At 34.8% G+C, this 13,593-nt stretch overlaps 1 protein-coding gene and 1 non-coding gene across 4 annotated transcripts in view; both read left to right on the top strand.

Moving 5' to 3' along the window:
- TRAPPC8 (trafficking protein particle complex subunit 8) overlaps positions 1-13,593 on the top strand; it is a 91,106-nt gene that overhangs the window by 42,517 nt on the left and 34,996 nt on the right. For all 3 annotated transcript variants that reach the window (XM_053571124.1, XM_053571125.1, XM_053571123.1), the window contains 5 exons: positions 1,701-1,832; positions 7,895-8,119; positions 9,291-9,399; positions 10,784-10,978; positions 11,632-11,762. In XM_053571124.1, the coding sequence (XP_053427099.1) occupies positions 1,701-1,832; positions 7,895-8,119; positions 9,291-9,399; positions 10,784-10,978; positions 11,632-11,762 (792 nt within the window). The remainder of the gene's footprint in view (positions 1-1,700; positions 1,833-7,894; positions 8,120-9,290; positions 9,400-10,783; positions 10,979-11,631; positions 11,763-13,593) is intronic.
- On the top strand, positions 4,592-4,717 carry LOC128572208 (small nucleolar RNA SNORA27). The gene has a single exon (XR_008376115.1). It is a non-coding gene; the product is annotated as a small nucleolar RNA SNORA27 (small nucleolar RNA).

The raw sequence follows: 13,593 nt of genomic DNA, 5'->3' as shown, positions 1-13,593 counted from the left end.
TCAAGTGATCTTCCTTCCTTTGCCTCCCCAGTTCTTCTCTTTTTTTGTAGAGATGGGATTTCACTCTTGCTCAGGCTGGTCTTGGACTTCTGACCTGAAGCAGTCTTCCCTCCCAAAGTGCTGGGATCACAGGTGTAAGCCTCTGTGCCAGCCCTATTTGTTTATTAGAGTCTGTATTATTTAAATAATTTTCAAAAAGAAAACATTTTTTCTAAAAAGTAAAAAAGTAAGGTCCAAGCTTTCTCAAGTAATTCTAATGGAAACTCTTGGTTAAGAACAACAATTATGGGAGGCGCCTGTGGCTCAGTGAGTAGGGTGCTGGCCCCATATACCGAGGGTGGTGGCTTCAAACCCAGCCCTGGCCAACCTGCAACAAAAAAATAGCTGGGCGTTGTGGCGGGTGCCTGTAGTCCCAGCTACTTGGGAGGCTGAGGCAAGAGAATCGCCTAAACCCAGGAGTTGGAAGTTGCTGTAACCTGTGACGCCACAGCACTCTACCAAGGGTGATAAAGTGAGACTCTGTCTCTAAAAAAAAAAAAAGAACAACAATTATATATTCCTGATTTTTTTGTACTCCTAGCTCTTGGATCTTGATTACTAGAGAAGTCATTCGATCATTTAGTTTTTGTCATGAGGGGGTTGAAATAGATAATAATAGCTGCCACATACTGAATGCTTTTTTAGATACTTTCCTCAGATGTGTTTGAGCTCCAGTATAATTCTGATCGCTACAGAGAGAGTTTATAATAATCAGTGGTTTATGAACACTTCTTGATATGACTATAATTTGTTGAAATTACTGCATTTAAAGTCAATGTTTTCTGTTTTCAACTTTCCCTGGGGAAAATAATGGCAGCAGAACACATGGAAGGGCATGGTAAGTTCAGCTTGAGAATAGTCGAAAACCTAGAGAAAGTTTTGGTGAAATTGTTGTTGATACTTAACCAGCAACCTTCAGTGCTTTCTCAGTTATTTGAAAAGTGATGACCCTTTCAGCTGAAAGGTTATCCTTATGGATGATGTAAACATGTGGTTTTTGTAGATGCTGTGTTCTAAAGATCAGTTGAAGTATAAACTAATTTGAATTGTACTATTTGCTAAGGTAATAATAACAGGTGAAAAGCTTTATCAGTTGATGTGGTAGTCCTCTTGAACTACATCCAAAATTGAGGATTCCTTTAAATATAGTAAAACTTTACAGAGAACAGTAGTAGGTTAGATTATTTCATTATCTATGGACATTCTGTTTTTCTTTTTGTCCCTGATAGATGGAAATATGCTAATAAATCAGTTTCCACAAGAAATCAGATTGGTATAAATCTGTTTTTTTCTATGTCCTATGTTTTCTGGTTTATCTTTAATCAGTATACCTGTATTGAATTCATAGTTTATATACATTTTTGCTACTTGAGAAGGGATTGCAGTTCTTCAGAGATTTTTTACATGATGCATATCAGATAATTTGGCTTTTATGAAAAGCAAAATATTTCATGGTAGAGAATTATTTGAATGCTTTTTATTTTTAATTGTGTTTATTGCAAGAAAGAATCAAGATTGGTTTACCCTTGATCTGTGCTCTCATATGTTCTAAGCAAACAGTGGATATGCTACATATTAAGAAAGTACATATTTTTTCATGTGTTATCTTTTTACATTTAATTTTGTGAAACTGACTTTTTTTCCTTTAAAACATTCAATAGGATTCTGATCTTCGAAGTGCGCTTCTTTTGGAACAGGCAGCACATTGCTTTATAAACATGAAGAGTCCCATGGTTAGAAAATACGCATTTCATATGATATTGGCAGGCCATCGGTTTAGTAAAGCAGGTCAGGTGAGTGCATTTTCTTTATAATGAGAAGTTGTTATTTGTTAAATTTATTTTTAAATGCATGTTATTTGTTAATTTTTTATGATTTAAAATTAATCTTAAAAACTAAAATTTTGTTCTGAGTTAATGTATTATATTGGTAAAGGAATGAAGTTTGGATATAGACAAATCTGGGTTTAAATTTTGATCTACTCATTTAAAAACTTGACTGTGCTTATGTTTTTGAATGACAGTTTTTTTATTTATCAAATTTGTAATTTTATCCAAATTTTTGTGAGGTTAAACTAAATCGTATATTGGAAGGGCCAAATACACTGTATGCATTCACGTTGGGATGAACTACTTCAGCTCTGATCTGTTGTTTCTAAGTGCTTTAATAATAGTATTGACTAAGTAGTTAATGTGTTAGAAACCTTCTGATTCTTGTCTCTGGAAGCAGTTGGGTTCTGGGATCTGTACTCCAGCCTCGTCCTTATAAGCAGTAGTCAGAGCTTTGCTTTGCTGGAGGCTGGAGCAACAGCAGGTAGCTAGTGATCACTAGACATGTAAATGGAAACGTGGATTGGGGTGTCATCATCTCTGTGTTTCAGAGGCTATACTAGGAGCTGAACATACACCCATAAAATTATTATGGTCTGAAGAAGATTTTAATCTAGCAGAGGAGTATGAGGACTTTTAAAAAATGTTTGTTAATAGGAATTTATATGAACATATTAAATTTTTATAAGTCTATGCTAAGCAAAACTTGCGACTATTTTATACCTTTTTCAAAAAGATGTTTAAAAATTTCATGTAAAAATACTATAATTTTTTAAAAACTAACATTTCAAAATTGGGTTCCTCTATATTTGGAACTTGAGGAAAGTTAGAAAATGTGTGGAATTGTTTTACATTAAATAAAACTTTAAAAAATACTGACAGATAAGCTTTAATATGTTTCATAATAATTGATAAACTCCATAAATTAGAATTCTTCAGGCTTTCAATTTTTTTTCAGCATTAAAAACCATAGTAAGCACTTTTTTCATGGTAGGGGCTGGTGCATCTGAAACATATTAACTCACTGCTTCTCTCTCTTTAAAAGTTTTCTGTTACAAGAATGGCAAAATGTATTAAGCATGAGGTTTCCTTTGCTTGAAAGAAAATATTTGCACCATTAGGAATGGCCATTGTGTCTAACTGAAAATAAGTCATCATTTTTCACATCTTTGTCCACTTTGTGTATGGTTTCCTTTGTAAGAATGTAAATGTTATTGAAACTTGAAACAGCTGCTTGTATTTACCTTCCAAAGTTACAGGTATATTGCTTCTAGGAAATGCCTAGTGAGTTAAAAATGCTGCATTTGTGGTAGGTTGAGCTAGACTTTCTATCTGGCCTCATGATCATCCCTGACTATAGTTACCCTGTGGAGTTAATGATTCAAGGTAGCTGGCTTTGCTTCTTTATGACTACTCTCTACATTCCAAACCTAGGAAATCTCTGTATAGTGCTGGCCAGGAACAGTGGCTCACACCTGTCATCCTAGCACTCTGGGAGGCAAAGGTGGGCAGATTGCTTCAGCTCACGAGTTTGACACCAGCCTGAACGAGCGAGACCCTGTGTCTACTAAAAATAGAAAAACTGAGGCAAGAGGATCTTTTGAGCCCAAGAGCTGGAGGTTGCTGTGAGCTCTGAAGATGCCATGGCACTCTACCTGGGGCGACAGCTTGAGACTCTGTCTCAAAAAAACAAACAAACAAACAAAAAATAGTACAGTATGTGGAAACCTGAGAATATGACTGGAAATAGCAGAACTATTAGAAAAGTCAAAACAATATATGAGGTCAAACAATTAAGTTCGTGAACTCATCCTAGAAAAAGTGCTATATACCTCAATGTTAAATATCACTGGTCACCAGAAGGCCAAGGGGAGTACTTTGAAGGTGACTGTAGTGATATTCAGTAGTGATGTATGTAGCAAATTTTTTTGGATGTGTTCACAAACTTAGTTGTCCACCTCATATATCCTATTAAAGAACAGTCAAGAATAGGATTTTCCTTAGAATAGGCAGAACATACAGAACACATACAGTTCTGACTACGGCTCAGTTGTTTCTGAGAAGCACCAACTTTTCATAACATTGCCATTAAAATTAGGTGTATTGGTAGAGATGAATGAGGAAGAGAGAGATTAGATAGTAATGCCATTTTTCCTGGTCCTTTCTCTCATTCACAGTTCATATTGAATTGGTTATGTTGTCCCAGAAATTTTTTTATAGTGCAGTTTTTCCCATTAAGAATATCAGTTACTAAATGACATTTGAAAAAGAACTGGCATGAAAATTTTTTTTTTTTTTTTTTTTTTTGTAGAGACAGAGTCTCACTTTATGGCCCTCGGTAGAGTGCCGTGGCCTCACATAGCTCACAGCAACCTCCAACTCCTGGGCTTAAGCGATTCTCTTGCCTCAGCCTCCCGAGTAGCTGGGACTACAGGCACCCGCCACAACGCCCGGCTATTTTTTTTTTGATTGCAGTTTGGCCGGGGCCGGGTTTGAACCCGCCACCCTCGGTATATGGGGCCGGTGCCTTACTGACTGAGCCACAGGTGCCGCCCATGGCATGAAAATTTTAAAATCAGTTAAAAATTAGGGAAGTGCTGGGGAAAGGTCATGTGTTTGGACAGTCTGTCTTTTCTGTTCTTAAAAAGACAGACTTTAAAACTTTGTTACTTGTAAATCTTTTTGGGTACTTTTCAAAAAATGTTTAAAAATGCATTGATCCTTGCCCCCTTTTCACTTTGCCAGTTGGACTCATGTCTTTATTGGTCATTCAAGTGGGGCAAAGGAAATACCCTTTTAAAACTCAGGCAAACTGATGTTTGTCTTGTATCCTGTCAAAGGAAACAAATGGAAAAAAAAATGCATTGATCTTGACACTTAGACACATTCAATTGTTCCTAGATATGTCAGTTTCTATATATCTGTATTCCCTTACTAAATGCTAAACGGAGATTAGGGGTGTTTTCCCCCAAGAAATATCACTTAAAACTTACTTTGAAACAATCTCAAACGTCTAGAAAAATTGTAGGTACAGTTCAGAAATTTTTATCTACCCAGGAAATTTGAGAGTTGATTTACTTGGTGCCCTATTACTCCCAAATACTTTAGAACGTATTTCTTATTTTCTAAAAAATAAGAACTTTCTCTTAGGTATAACCATAATACACCCATAACAATCAAGAAATTGGCATAGACACAATGCTGCTGTGTAGTCTTCAGACCCCGTTAATGTTTTAGTGGTCGTCCCATAAATGTCCTTTGTCAAAGGACATAGGATCCTTTGTCCTTTTTTAGTCAAAGGATCCTTTGACTTTGTGACTTCTTCACTTTTGAAGATTATGGACCAGTTGCTTTTGTAAAGTGTCCAGGTTTCTCTGAAATTTTCCTCATGATGAAATTCAAATTGGTTATCTTTGTAGGAATATCACAGAAGAGATAATGTATTCTCATTGCATTTATCAAGTGGCAGTGATTATTTTGATTTCATTATTGCTTAATCAAGAAATCATTTCTTTTAAAAACAACCCACAAAGAAAATTCTGACTGTACCTACTACAAAGTTTGTAACCTCTTTTTTGGAGGATAGTGAGTGGAAGAGTATACTCTCAAGCATTAGTTTAGTGGAGAAAAGCTTTATTTTGGTACCAAATCCTATTTTTAAGATGGACATTGTCTGAGTTCAGAGGGTCTCAGTGATATGTAATTGACACCAAATATCTGCTCATGGATATGAGCAGGGTGTAGCAGTGGGCAAAAGAATGCCAAAGTCTATCACTACCAGTTGTTTAAGAATGTGTATACATATATGAATATATATACAAACTTTAACCATATACTCACATATGCAGTTTTAGCATACACTGGGCATTTCCATTCAGCCCAATGCAGTTGTATAGAGATAACATAACCAATCTCAGTTAAAGCTAACGACCAAGTTTCTAACTTAATCCGTGACTCCATATGTCACTGCTCTGGAAACTCTCAAATGATTCTTCACAAAATCATTGTTCCCGATTTCTTATACTTCTTGCCTTTGGACAAAACAGGTTCTGGCTTGATTCAGGACCTCTTGGTTTTTGAATTGTTCTGTCATTTGTTTTGCTTAATTTTGGCCCTTGTTGAGACTCCTGGTATTAAAAATCAGCCCTCAAATTTGTAATCCTCTTTCCTTTTTCTAAATCATTTGATCCTTTCGATGGAGCATCTTCTTCAGAGTGTGTTCCCCTAGTTGTATAGTTATGGTGGAGTCCAGAGCCAGATAAGGAGAAAAGCTGTCTCCGTTTGATTGGAATTATTTTATATATATATGTGTGTATGTGTAAATATATATATTGTATTGTGTTTATTTACTTATTTACAAACAGCAGGCTGGTCATTTGGTAGGTAGGAAGCACTAGTCTCTGACAGGAGCTGTGAACATGTACTAATGTACTTCTTGGGATTTTATTTTAATGTAAAGATATGGGAAGTATTTTTTGGCTATTATAATGGCTACTACCTACTCTATTAGCTATCTTCTTGGTGGCTGACAGTGAATAACTGCTTTGGTGCTTTTTCTGATTTTTTGGTTTTCTATAGAATGTAGTTTATTTGTATGCTTAACAAAAATTTCCTGTCCCCCCCCCCCATCTTTCCTGTTGTGCATACTACTGTTTTGCACTGCTGAAAAAATGTGGTGGTCTGTATCTCTCTGTGTTTTTAATTGATGTATAATAGGTGTACGTATTTTCAGGTACATGACATAATTTAATATGTTCATATAACTTATAAAGATCAAATCTGTATTTGGAATATCCATTTCCTTAAATATTTGTCTTGTGTTTATGCTACAGCCAGTTGAATTTTTCTCTATTTTGAAATATATAATAGATTATTATATAGTCACCACACTGATCTAACAAAAGGTCTAATTTCTATCAAACTGTATATTTATACCTATTAGTCAACTTCTTTTCATTGCCCCTCCTCTGGTTAGCTACCAGTCTACTCTCTAGCTTCATGAGATTCATTTTTTTAGCTGGCACATATAAATGAGAATGAGAATATATAGTGTTTGTCTTTCTGTGTACCTCTTTGGTATGCTGATGGCATTTATTGACGTAAGTGTTGTAGTCTTATTGCAGTTGTTACAAGATTTTGGTGTTCTTCATGATTTTCTATTCTGAATGTATTTCTTGTATATCATATTGGTATTAATCGGTTACTATTCTTAGTCAGAGTGCATCTTGACACTTGCAGGCAGCATCCTCTGCCATGTCGTGTCCTGGTGGTGTTCACTATCCTGGCCCATTGTTTTATTTGAATGATGTGAGACATAATGATTTGGTGGTCACAGCACTGGCTAGTGATTTGTAGCACGCAGGCAGTCTGGGATCAATATGGCTGGGCCAATATGTGAATTTTTAATAAAGAAAAATAAAGTTGACTTATATGTCATGTAATCTGTACTTTGTGATATACAGCATATATGACCACATAAGTTCAATGCAAGTCTTTGATTGTAGTTAAGAGAAAAAAGTTGATAGAAGTGTCTGTTTTTACTTGATAGGAAAAAATTCTTTGAAAACATCATGCTTCTAATTAAAGTGCTATTGCCTTTTTTTTTTCCATTTTATTAGCAAAATCTGCCCATTTTTGATGTCGAACCCTGCCTTTCTCCAGAAAGAATCTGAGATACATAAAGCCAAGTTGAGAAGTGAACCTCTGAGGTCGATGTTTTTAAGTTGCTCAGAGAAATAGGGAATGGATGTCCAGATAGTCTGGTCTACCTTTCCCGTCCTTAACATTGTCTATTCCATAAAAACACACACTCATACATATACACATACTTTGGATGGCCTGGGAAAATGTATAACATATCATTCCATTTATAACTGTGAAGAGATTATCATAAATGTTAGTTTCATTTTCCTCATCATCTCACTGTATTAGAGAAAGAACCAGTAACTTGATTGTGGGTGTGTGTATGTACTTTTTCCAGTCCAAGAAAAATTTGGATTATTAATACTTTGTTTATTTTCTTACAGAAAAAGCATGCTTTACGTTGCTATTGTCAAGCTATGCAAGTTTATAAAGGAAAAGGCTGGTCGCTTGCAGAAGATCACATTAACTTCACTATTGGGCGCCAGTCCTATACTCTTAGGCAACTGGACAACGCTGTGTCTGCTTTTAGGCATATTTTAATAAATGAAAGTAAACAGTCTGCTGCTCAGCAAGGGGCCTTCCTTAGAGAATATCTTTATGTTTACAAGGTGAATACTTATTTTTAGGAGTAGAAATTAAAATTGTATTTCAACAGAAGCATATTTATTACCATCTTCTAGCAGTCTAATAAATGGTTTTATTAGAATATATGTCACTGTCATAATAAAGTTGTGGTATGCTAGTTTCTTGGTCATAGAATTTTGGCTATACAAAGTAGCTTTATGCCTGTAATCTCAGCACTTTGGGATGCTAAGGCAGGAGGATCACATGAGGCCATGAGTTTAAGACCAGGCTGAGTAACATAACAGGACCCCATCACTACAGAAAATGCAAAAATTAGCCTGGCATGGTGGTATGTGACTAGTCCTAGCTACTTGGGAGTCTGAGGCAGGAAGATTGAGGAGTTCGAGGTTGCAGTGAGCTCTTACGACACACTGCACTCCAGCCTAGGCATAAGAGTAAGATTCCATCTCAAAAACAGAGGAGAACATTTTAGTATTTCGATAAAGGTTTGATTTGTGACTGTTTTGCGAATCTTAAAAAAAGATACCACAATTTTTCTTCATCATGTTTTTACGGGTCATAACCAGTTTTATAATTTGTTTTAAGTGGATTTTCTTAACCATCTTTTGAAGACATACACTCTTTTCCTTATAAAAGATGAGGAAGTATGGATATATGGGAAGTAGACAAACTATTATAGTATAATTTTAGAAAAATTAACAGGAAGAAAGGATATTTCACTGAGATAGGAGGATAGAAAATATAAAGCATTGTTTCATGAAAAGTATGTGAAGTTGTAATTTTTTTCCCAAGGCCTGCCAGTAGTGAATATTATATTCAGCTTGCAGAAAGTAACTATCCTTCTAGACTTTATTAATTTAAAATTATATGAGTTAGACTTTTGGCAAATAGGATGGTGTAATTAGCCACAGGAAGTAAAGTGCATACCAAAATAATATTTGGTAATTTAACTTCCAGAGAACTAGTAAGTTGAGTAACCTTTGGAAGGTTCTCTTGAGGCAGAATAAATGATATCTGAAGTTGTTCAGTTGTAAAATTTTATGACTCTGATGTATTAAATAAAACTAATATATATGTTAATATTCTTGCTTAACATGTTTTTAATACCTTGTGTTCTAAAGAATTGAGGAAACATATAAGAAGAAAATATGATTTTCTGAAAAACTTTTTTTTTTTCTTTTATATTTCTACCAGAATGTAAGTCAGCTCTCACCAGATGGTCCTTTACCACAGCTTCCTTTACCATATATTAACAGTTCAGCAACCCGAGTTTTCTTTGGCCATGACAGACGACCAGCAGATGGTTAGTAAAGTTTTATTTGGCCTAGTTACCCAATGCCTATTTTTTTTTTCTTTTAGTTTTTTACTTTTTCACTTAAAAAATATATAGTTGAAGGTTTAAAAATGAGTAACTCCTATACCACTTCATCTGTTGTCCTGACATCACTACTAAAGTGTTTGTTCCTTCCAGTCTTAGAAGCTAAAGACAATAAAAATAAAACAGTAGCTGTTTTCACATAAAGAATGCTCATAGTATTATAAAATCTGGATAAACATTTTTAATGTTTGTAAGATATTCCAGTCAGTGCATTTGAATGCTTTAACATTTACTTATTGTATAGGTAGATTGTTTTCATCTTTTTAAAATATAAAATAATACTTTGATAATCAGACATCTTTGTGGATAAAATTGTTTTTGTTGTGGAAATTTCCAAATGTAGACAAAAGCAGAGAATGGTTGCCAATGTTCTGCTATTCTCTTGTTGTAATACTTTATAAAAATCTAGGATTATGTCTTTAGGTTTGAGCTCTAGAATAGCAGTACTGGACCAAAAGTATAAATCTATTGGATAAGGTCCTCCATGCAGTTCAACTGTATTTGTAAACATTCTTATATTTGAGCTTAACATATTTTTTCCTTCAGATTTGATTCAGTATTAAACAATATGTACCATGTTTATAGCAGCATTCTTTTTAGTAGCAAAAAAGTTGAACAGGCTGGGCATGGTGGCTCATGCCTCTAATCCTAGCACTCTTGGAAGGCTGAGGCAGGTGGTAGCTTGAGCTCACAGGTTCAGACTAGCCTGAGCAAAAAGCAAGACCCCTTCTCTACTAAAAATAGAAAAACTGAGGCAAGAGAATCACTTGAGCCCAAGAGTTGGAGGTTGCTGTGAGCTATGACATCACAGCACTTCTCCCAGGGTGACAGCTTGAGACTGTCTCAAAAAAAAAGTTGAACAACTAAAATTTCTAATAGAGAATGAATCAGTGTATTGGTATATTTGCATAATGGATTCATGCTGCTTGACGTGAGTGAATTGATTGTACATTTTCACAACATATTGAGTGAGGAAAGTCAGTTACAGTATAAATTTCAAACACAAAAGCCATTCTGCTCATTGTCCATATATATACTTGTGATGAAATAAAAAAATATGGGTGAAAATGATACACTTCAACTTTGAAATACCTCTGGGAAGAAGTGGTGCCAGTGGACACGATGGAGAATTAATAAGAGTGGGGAGGGTTGCAGAGAAGACACCAACTCTATCCGTAATGTTCATTTTATAAAAAATATTTAGGATCATAACGTAAAAGTTGACATTTGTTAAGTTTTAATATATGTGTTTGTTAATCTGCCTGCCTTTTGTGTATGTGTGTATTTAATTGTGATTTTTTTTTTTAAGGTGAAAAGCAAGCAGCTACTCATGTTAGTCTTGATCAAGAATATGATTCTGAATCCTCTCAACAGTGGCGAGAACTTGAGGAACAAGTTGTAGCTGTGGTTAACAAGGGAATAATTCCATCCAATTTTCATCCCACACAATACTGTTTGAACAGTTATTCAGATAACTCAAGATTTCCACTTGCAGTTGTAGAAGGTGATATATGTGAATTTTTATTTATATTTTTTTGTTTATTTGTTATACTTACAGCAAGCACATTAAAGATGATTTATGGTGTGCCACGCGTTACTGGAGGGTGGGATTCAGAAATGAATTAAGAACTCATAATTTGGCTCGGCACCCATCACTCAGTGAGTAGGGTGCCAGCCACATAATGCTGAGGCTGGCGAGTTTGAGCCCGGCCCGGGCCTGCTAAACAACAGTGACAACTGCAACCAAAAAATTGCTGGATATTGTGGTTGAGGCAAGAGAATTGCTTAAGCCCAAGAGTTTGAGATTGCTGTGAGCTGTGACACCATGGCACTCTACCAAGGGTGACATAGTGAGACTCTGTCTCAAAAAAAAAGAACTCATAATTTACTGAGCTGCATTTATAAAACCAAATAAGGGGAGCTCTGATACAGATGTTGGAATATAAAACAGGAAAAAACATTTTTTTTAGTAGTATGGAGAAACTGGGGGAGTCCTCTCCATGAGGTAAATTTTTAATTGAATTCTGAGAAAGTGGACATATAAGGGGTGATAAAGAGTAGTCTAGGGAAAAAACAAATTGTGTTTAGAGAATTGAAAGCTTTGAATAAGGTGTAAGGTTTATTAAAGTTACTAATTTAGGCATTTATTTTTAATAGAACCAATTACAGTGGAAGTGGCTTTTAGAAATCCTTTGAAGGTTCCACTTTTGTTGACTGATTTGTCGTTGCTTTGGAAGTTTCAGCCTAAAGCTTTCAGTGGAAAGGATAATGAAGAAGTTAAAGAACTAGTAAGTTATTAAAAGGTATTTGTAATCCTGTTTCAGTATAACAGATGTACTAATAAAATACCAACGTATTCTGTTCAGTGAGCTATACTTAAACTTTTTGGCTTATTTTTCTTATTCATAATAAAAATCATGACACATGTTTATTGTTAAAAATTGAAAATACAGAATTACATAAGGAATAAGAGTAAAACCATCTCTCCTCCCAGTATTTATAAATAACCACTTAGGCCAGGTGTGTTGGCTCACACCTGTAATCAATCGTAGCACTCTGGGAGGCCAATGTGGGTGGATTGCCTGAGGTCAAGAATTCAAGACCAATCTGAACAAGAGTAAGACCCCCTCCAAAATAGAAAAACTAGCTAGGTATTCTGTGGGCACCTGTAGTCCCAACTACTCTGGAGGCTGAGGCAAGAAGATTGGTTGAGCCCAAGAGTTTGAGGTTGCTGTGAGGTATGGTGCCATGGCACTCTACCCAGGGAGACAGAGTGAGACTCTTAAAAAAAAAAAAAAAGAACCACTTAGTTATTTTGTTGTGTCTTTTCAGGCATTTTTATTTGTACGTTTTCTCCTCATATTTGGGATTCCCTCATACTATGTATGTTGCTTTTTTCTTTTGTTTCAGATGCATTTTCTGGTATCAAAATGTCTTAATATTTCACATTTACATAAATATTCCATCATATAAATGATTCATAAGCTATTCTGTCATTGATAGTTGTTTTAGAAGTTTCCATTTGTTTACTGTAACAGTAATTCTGTGGTGAATATTTTTGTGTAAAGATTATTTCTATAGGGAGCCTTCGTAGATATGAAGTGAGAAGATTTTAGGGAATAAGTATTTTGATGCCCTTTTGGTTTCACAAAGGGTCATTCCAACCAACACCTTGCCAGCAGCATATGTCTGGATATCTTATCCTTGGAAATTAAGACATGTTATTTACAAAAAAGAGTTTGTTTGATAGGTAAAAACTGCCATCTTACTATTTTATTTTGTGTTTCATTGGTTGCTAGTGAAGTTGAACCTGTTATATTTGTATTTCTTCTTTTGTGAATTGTCTATTCACAACCTTAATATATATTTATCTTTCTTTTTGTTTCCTTGTCTGTAATAAGCCCTTTAAGATATTTTTGAAGCAGAAGTAATCTGTATAAACATTTTTGTTATATTTAGCTAATTGTAACAGAAACAAGTTGGACAACACATATTTTTACCCATTAATTTATTATACACCAGTATGTATTATATAGCTTTTACTTTTTCATGCTACCTTGCTAAATGCTACAGTAATGTGGCAAGCAATAATTTTGGAACTGAGAAATATGTCAACATTTTGGTGCTGAAGTGTTTTGACTTTGTAAAGATCGCCTTATTTTATGTCTTGCTGATTACATTATTGAAGGCATTTTAGTGATTTTATTTATTAATTGTTTGGATGATTTAGATTTCTCAGACCCTATTCTAACTTAAATTTTTTTGGTCATTTTTCTAATATCATTTGAATGCCTGGAATGCAGATTCGAAGAGTTACCAACTGTTAAACCCCCCCCAAAATTTTAAAAAACATTTACTTTTTAAGTATATTAGTCTGTTCAATATACTAGATTTAGTTAGAAGTTTAAAGTTAAGTGACATTTTTTACTGTGTATAATGAACTACTTTTTAACGTACAGTTGTGCTTTTTCGTATAAATTTCAGACTCTTTGAAGTTCTTGATGAGCTTCTTCTGGTGATGGACTAAGATGCTGAACTGAAATTTAGGGGGATGTAATTTTTATTTTTTGTGTCAAATAATTTCATGGGTAAATGTAACACAGAGATCACGAGGACCAG

This window comes from Nycticebus coucang, chromosome 19, assembly GCF_027406575.1.
Source record: "Nycticebus coucang isolate mNycCou1 chromosome 19, mNycCou1.pri, whole genome shotgun sequence".
NCBI classification, from domain to species: domain Eukaryota; kingdom Metazoa; phylum Chordata; class Mammalia; order Primates; family Lorisidae; genus Nycticebus; species Nycticebus coucang.
This window is presented reverse-complemented; position numbering and strand designations above follow the sequence as displayed.